General features: G+C 48.4%; 1 protein-coding gene across 1 annotated transcript in view; it reads right to left on the reverse strand.

Annotated features, from left to right (window-relative positions):
- Window positions 1-6437, reverse strand: part of LOC147092062 (membrane-spanning 4-domains subfamily A member 8-like) — a 36378-nt gene extending 29941 nt beyond the window's left edge. The window contains exon 1 of the mRNA XM_085976379.1: window positions 6339-6437. Within this exon, the coding sequence (XP_085832505.1) occupies window positions 6339-6437 (99 nt within the window). The remainder of the gene's footprint in view (window positions 1-6338) is intronic.
- Window positions 6438-7378: the final 941 nt, after the last annotated feature.

Consider the following 7378-nt stretch of genomic DNA (forward strand, 5'->3'; position numbering starts at 1 on the left):
GTGCCTCAGGCCCGGATGGACTCACCTCGGTACCAGAACGGAGTCAGTCCGACAACGGGAGGCCGGGTGCCCAGCGCTCCGAAGCGAGCCCGAGGTTCCTGACGGTTAACGCGGCGGGCCTTTGGACCCGATTGGCCGGGCGGCAGACGAACGCCTTTCGCTGCGAACTCCCGTGTCCGATTGCGGTCGGGGACGGCTCGCTGGAAAGCCCCAGTTTTGCCGGTCCCGCACTCACGGAGAAGAGAGAGAGGGGGAAGGAGAGAGAGAGGGAGAGAGTGAAGGAGAGAGAGAGAGAGAGGAAGAGAGGAGAGAGAGAGAGAGAGAAATTTTTTGAGCTTCAGGCCCGGCCAGTCTGTAATGGCCGCCACTCACCTGAATAACGGCAGTTTGAAGGTTTAGGCCCCGCCCATAAATGCCATGAAACTCCCCCCGTGACGCAGCGCGCGGATTGGTCAACCATCACGTCACTCAACGCTAATGAGCGGTAGGATTGGTCAGCACCTGAATAACGGCAGTTTGAAGGATTAGGCCCCGCCCACAAATGCCATGAAACGCCCCCTGTGACGCAGCGCGCGGATTGGTCAACCTTCACGTCACTCAATGGTAATGAGCGCAATTCCCCCGTATGATTGGCCAACCGCTAATGAGCGGAATTTTGAACATTTTTTGTCTACTGTCCGAACAATTTTTGTCTGACCAAAAAGTAAATACACCTAGGACACCCTCCTAATCATAACCTTTCTTTTGATATAACATATGTGATGGTACGCTCTATAACTTTTGAGTGATGCCCGGACAGACAGACACCACTATCCTTTTATTATATTTATACTAGCTTGGGGAGCCCGGCTTTGCCAGGGCTGTTTTGGGCCGGGCGGTTTAAATCGAGTCCCAGGCTTTGGGGCCTGTCTGTCTGTCCCTGTGTGAATCTGCTGCCGGGCAACGTTTTAAATCGAGTCCCAGGCTTTGGGGCCTGTCTCTGTGTCCCTTTGTGAATCTGCTGCCGGGCAACATTTCTACCTTTTAATAGCTTCAAAGATGAAAGTGAAAGTACTTATAAAACGTTTTTGGTAAATGTGATGTTATTTTTAAAAGAGATACTAACTTTTTAGAAGCTGGATTAGCAGATTTTGAGCTGGAAGTAGTGAAGCAATGGCTGCCCGATGCCTGAGTTGAAAAGCATTAGTCCCACCCACAGACGCTGTGATTGGCCAACCATCAGGTGACTGAACTGTAGGATTGGTCAATCGTGACGGCACAGGATTGGTCGACCTTGACGTCAGTCAATCAATGCTATGAGCAGATAATGAGTTTAATTTTGAAGGTTTCTTGCATAACGCGCGAACAATTTTAGTGCGACCGAAAAGTAAATATGCTTATGATGGTTCTGGAATCGTCAGCTTTCTTTCGACGTAACGCACGTGTAGGTACGCTCTATAACTTTTGAGTTTATTCAAGACAGACAGACAGACGGAATGATAGACAGAAGTATCCTTTTATATATATTATAGATAGATAGATAGATAGATAGATAGATAGTACATTTGCCATGTTTCTGCTCAATCACCCAACCTGTCCAAATCGTACTGGAGTTTCACAACATCCTCCTCACAGCATACCCTCCCACCCAGTCACACATGCTTTTTAAACAGACAGAACCAGTCACACCGGCATTATAAAGAGACTGGACCAGTAACCGAGGCATTTGAAAGTGATAGGTATAATCACACAGTCCTTTAAAAGAAACAGGATCTGTCAGGCAGGTTTCGTATCTCACCCTCAGTAAGCTCCCCGCTGGAGTGGAGCTAATCTACAGAACAAATGGGAAACTGTTCAACCTCCGTCACCTGCAGTCCAGATCCAAGTTCGGGTCATCCTCTGTTATTGAATTACAGTATGCAGATGATGCTTGCTTCTGCACACACGCTGAACTCGAACTCCAAACCATCGTCAACGACTTTACTGAAGCGTACGAGCACGGGCCTTAAACGAAACATCCGTAAGTCAAGTGTCCTCTACCAACCTGCTCCCACCACACAGTACTGCTCCCCGATTATCAAATCCATAACGAGGCCTTGGACAACATGGACCACTTTCCATACCTCAGGAGCCTTCTGTTAAAAAGGGCAGACGTCGATGACGAAGTCCAACACCGCCTTCAGTGTGCCAGTGCAGCCTTCGGTCGCCTGAGGAAGAGAATGTTTGAAGACCAGGACCTCAAACCCAGCACCAAGCTCATGGTCTACAGAGCAGCAGTGATACCCTCCCTGCTGTATGCTTCAGAGACATGGATCATGTACAGCAGGCACCTCAAAGCACTGGAGAGGTACCACCAATGCTGCCTCCGCAAGATCCTGCAAATTCATTGGCAGGTCAGGCGCACCAACGTCAGTGTTCTCAATCAGGCCAACATCCCCAGCATCGAAGCTTTGACCACGCACAATCAGCTCCGATGGACGGGTCACATCGTCCGCATACGATACGAGACTCCCAAAACAAGCGCTCTACTCGGTGCTCTGACACGGCAAGAGAGCCCCAGGTGGGCAGAGGAAATGCTTCAAGGACACCCTCAAAAGCCTCCTTGAAAAAGTGTAACATCCCCACCGACACATAGGAATTCCCTGGTCCAAGACTGCACAAAGTGGAGGAGAAGCATCCGGGAATGCGTTGAACACCTCGAGTCTCTTCGCCGGGAGCAAATGGAAGCCAAGCGCAGGCAGCGGAAGGAGCGCACGTCAACCCAAGCACCCCACCCACCCGCCCCTTCAACCACCGTCTGCCCCACCTGTGACAAGAGACGGTAGGTCCGCATTGGAATCATCAGTCACCTGAGAACTCAGAGTCACAGGAACAAATCATGGCGGCAGATCATATCCACATCGTTAAATGTCTAAAACACCCGCTAATCATTCAGTTCCAGTCAATGTCTCCATTCCCACCATCTCCAGTTCTACATTAGTGGCACTGCTTCTGATGGTTAGAATAGGATTACAAGGATAATTTACATTCTCAAGAAACCTTCGGTCATCCATATTTCTATGTGTTTATTTCCAATCTTTGTTTTGAATTTACAATTGGATCCCATGCCCGTCTGTCACAGTTCAGTGGATCTCTCAGTGAGACCCAGTGTGATTCTCTATCGCCTCCTGCTGTACTGCAGGACAAACAATCCCAGCTGATTGAAACTGAAGTACTGAGGATAAGAAAATCCTTTCATATTTTCTCGACTAATATTCTCGGCAGAAGTTGGAAACCAACAGTTGAAAAAGTCCATTTGTGTTCAGATACTTTACGAAAGCGTTCGGCGGCTCGTTGCCTGTTGGATAAGTCACGTTATTATGATGATAAAAAATGCATTTAGTGGGATATTATCTGGTCAATGACAACCATTTATTTTAATTCAGAGTCCATTCTTTGCAATGTTATTTGGAAAATCTTCCTTTCAATGAGCTACAATTTGAGTATTTCAACAAAATTGTAGAAAGCGCAATCTTAAAAACACTTCTTACAGCCCAGTTTTCTTTATAAATGCAACGCACTTGTATTTATTATCTTACACTTGCATATTACAGCCGTACATTATAAATACAATTGACAGTAACTATTGCAACGCCAAGATTGCAGTATCTGTATTTTTCCGTTGCAATCATTTTCAGTTCTAAATAGAATGGATATTCTAACCAGGACCAGGAATTCAAGAGGGATTTCCCCCTCCCTAACACAGGGGCACTGAAGTGAATTGCACCGCTCCAAATGCTGACTGATCCTGGGACACGAAGGCTTCCTGAGAGGTTCTGGTCCTTTGTGTCCCTGGTACCTCGGGCGTAGCTTTTGTCTGCTGGGCTAAAGGTAGATCTACCATTGAATCTCTCATTGGTCAAACATCTGTTACTTTCATGTTCTATTTATCCACATTTCATTTATTAATTCCACAATGTATTCCCGATTATTCTTACAATAAGCCCTGTATTCAGCTCCACGGGTAATAGAATTAAATTATATCATTGAATGTCGCTAATGTGTTGCAGATTTCTCCCCGAATTCCAAAAAAATGCTGCTCTTGCTCCCAGCCTGATGTATAATTTATCTGTTTATTTTCCTTGCTCACAGTGAACTTAGTGACGATTGTGATCCTGTCTCGGGGGAAGTGCGGTCTCTCCAAATGTGTCACTCGCTACCTGGTGGCCATGGCAGCGGCGGATCTACTTGTCGTTATCCTCGACCTGATATTGAGGCAGATTCCGATTGCTTATTCGGAACAGTTTTGGTTCGTGCTGACCCCTCCCCGTGTGTAATATCCACGCCGTCCTGCTGTATGCAGCCACAGACTGTTCTGTCTGGTTCACCGTCACTTTCACCTTTGACCGATTTGTGGCCATTTGTCTCCAGAAGCTGAAAACTAAATATTGCACCGAGAAAACGGCGGCTGTGGTTCTGGGGACAGTGACTGCGCTGAGCGGTTCAAAGAACATTTTCTGGTATTTTATGTTCACAGATCGGTATCGGCTTCGACACGCCACCTGGTTTTTTGATGTAAAACTGGAAGTTCTGTTTTCACGGGTCTGGGGAACAATCGAGCTCGTTCATTATATTCTCACCCCGGGGGTCCCATTTGTGGTGATTCTGCTGCTCAATGCTCTCACCATCAGACACATTTTAGTGTCCAGCAGAGCCCGCAGGAGACACCGGGGACCCAGCAGGGGGGAGAGTCCCAGAGACCCAGAGCCGCAGGAAATCCATCATTTTACTGCTTGTTATCTCCGGCAATTTCATCCTGCTATGGGCAGTGTTTGTGGTGTATTATATATGGAGCCGGATGTTATATTTGGGTTCTGCGTATGTAAATCCGCCTGACTATTTACTGGAAATGGGATTGATGCTGCAGCTGCTGAGTTGCTGCACAAACACTGGGATTTATGCCATCACCCAGACTAAGTTCAGAGAGCAGTTGAAGAATGTGGGGAAATATCCCTTTAATCTGATTGTAAAATTCATTAAAGGATGATGTGAAGCGGAGACTTTGCCGACTGAGAGCTCCCTGGGCCTGATATTGTAGTGAGCCGCTCTCCCCACCCGCCGACTGGGAAATTCACATAACAAAGATGGCGGCCCCGGCACCCCGCACAAAGATGGCGGCCCCGGCGCCCCGCACAAAGATGGAGGCTCTGGCGCCCTGCATAAAAATTGCGACTCTGGCCCCCCCCTAACAAAGATGGCGGCGCTGGAATCCCGCACAAAAATGGCGGTTCTGCCGCCCCTAACAAATATGGCAGTCCAGGTGCCCTGCAGCAAGATGGGGGCCCTGAGGCCCCGCCCCATAATGGCGGCTCCGGCGCAACTGTGAAAGATGGCGGCTCTGGCGTCCGGCGCAATGATGGCGGCTCTGGAGCCCCTAAAATTGATGGGGAAACCGGCGCCCCGCACAAGCATTGCTGCTCTGGCCACCTGCATAAACATGGCAGCTCTGGTGCCCCTAAAAAAGATGGCGGCTCAGGTGCGCTGCACCCAGATGGCGGCCATGCGCCCGGACAAAGATGGCTGCTCACTCTCTCTCTCTCGCCATCGGGTCCTTCTCCCGTGGAAAGTTTGCCGCCACTGAGGTTTCCCCTTTTCCACAAGCGAGGCGGCGGAGGGCGAGCGTCCGGAGGGCGGCAGCAGCAAGAGTCCCAGTTACCCGAAGCGAAGGGGCGGCGAAGGGAGCAGCCCGGCCCAGGGAGGAGGAGGCCCGGCACCAGGACTTTATAAAACATTATAACACTCTACAAATCGTTATAAACCATTACTAAAACATTATAACCTTTTATAAATCATTATTATGACTATTACTAAAACATTAAAACCCTATATAAACCATTATGACCATTAATAAAACATTATCACTCTTTATAAATCATTATGACCATTACTAAAACATTATAACAGTTTATAAAAAATTGTGACCATTACTAAAACATTATAACCCTTTATAAATCATTATGAACATTACTAAAACATTATAACAGTTTATAAATCATTATGACCATTAATAAAACATTATTACCCCAACACTGGAAACCACAGACGAGACCAAAGAGCAATTCTACTCCAGCCTCGGACAATCCCTGTCCCGAATCACAACGGAAGAAAAGCTGATCGTCCTTCGTGACTTTAACGTCAGAGTTGGAAAGGACACAGCCCTCTGGGGAGGTGTGATCGGCAGAGAGGGTGTAGGAAAAGCCAACTCCGACGATACTCTTCTCCTGACTAAATGCTTAGAACATGGACTTGTCATAACCAATACCTTGTTGCGTCAGAGAGACAAGTACAGAACTTCATGGCAACACACTCGCTCCACGCACGGTCTTCTGCTGGACTACGTCATCATCCGAGCGAGGGACCGCAAGGACGGCCGCATCACCCACACCATGACAGGAGCTGACAACTGTTGGAAAGACCATCGCCTAATCCGCTCTGTCATCACCATCAACTTAGCCCCAAAACAGCATCTGCAACAGAAGCAATACTGCAGTAAAATCAACGCTGGAGCACTCAGACTCTGCTAAGAAAGCGCCAGTCAGCTTGCACTTCACAACCAACCTGATGACTCCCAGTGATTCAGAGACAAAGAGTGTCCACAGCGTCTGGGCTGCACTCAAGGCCTTCATAATCAGCACCTGTGAAAAGTCGCTCGGTCACTCGACCAGGAAACACCAAGACTGGTTCGACAAGAACGACCAGGAGATCCAGGAGCTAATAAGCCGCAATCGCAAGGCATTCCTGATCTGGAAACAGCAACAGAACTCGAGCGCAAGAAAGCAGCTCTACTGATGCCTGAAGGCCGAGGTCCAACTAAAACTCGCGACCTGAAGAACAGATGGTTGGTGGAGAAAGCACAGGAGTTCCAGCAGCTAGCCAACAACCACGGCGTGCGTAGATTTTTTAGTGCAGTCAAGACCACCTACGGCCCAAGCACCCAAGGCTCTACCCCACTGCGGGCCAAGAATGGAGAGGCACTCATCAAGGACAGGGAGGCAGTCAATGCCTTCTGGAAAGAGCACTTCGAAGATCTCCTTATCCGAGACTCTGTCATCGACGCAAGTGTTCTCAACTCCATCCCACATCATGCTACCCGCCACCACCTCAGCACAACCTAAGCCTGGCAAGAGGTTGAAAAGGCCATCCGACAACTGAAGAACAACAAGGCCTCAGGAGCAGATGGAATCCCTGCCGAGGCACTAAAGCATGGCGGAGAAGCACTACTGGCGCGAATCATGATCTAATTTATCTTATCTGGAAGGAGGAGAGCATGCCAGGGAATCTCAGAGAAGCCGTAATTGTGACCAAATTCAAGGAAGGTGACAAGTCCAGTTGCGTTAATTATAGAGGTGTTTCCCTGCTG

This window comes from Somniosus microcephalus, unplaced genomic scaffold (assembly GCF_052327205.1).
Source record: "Somniosus microcephalus isolate GS21.2 unplaced genomic scaffold, FLI_Smic_1.0 unresolved_chr2, whole genome shotgun sequence".
In the NCBI taxonomy this organism is placed as follows: Eukaryota; Metazoa; Chordata; class Chondrichthyes; order Squaliformes; family Somniosidae; genus Somniosus; species Somniosus microcephalus.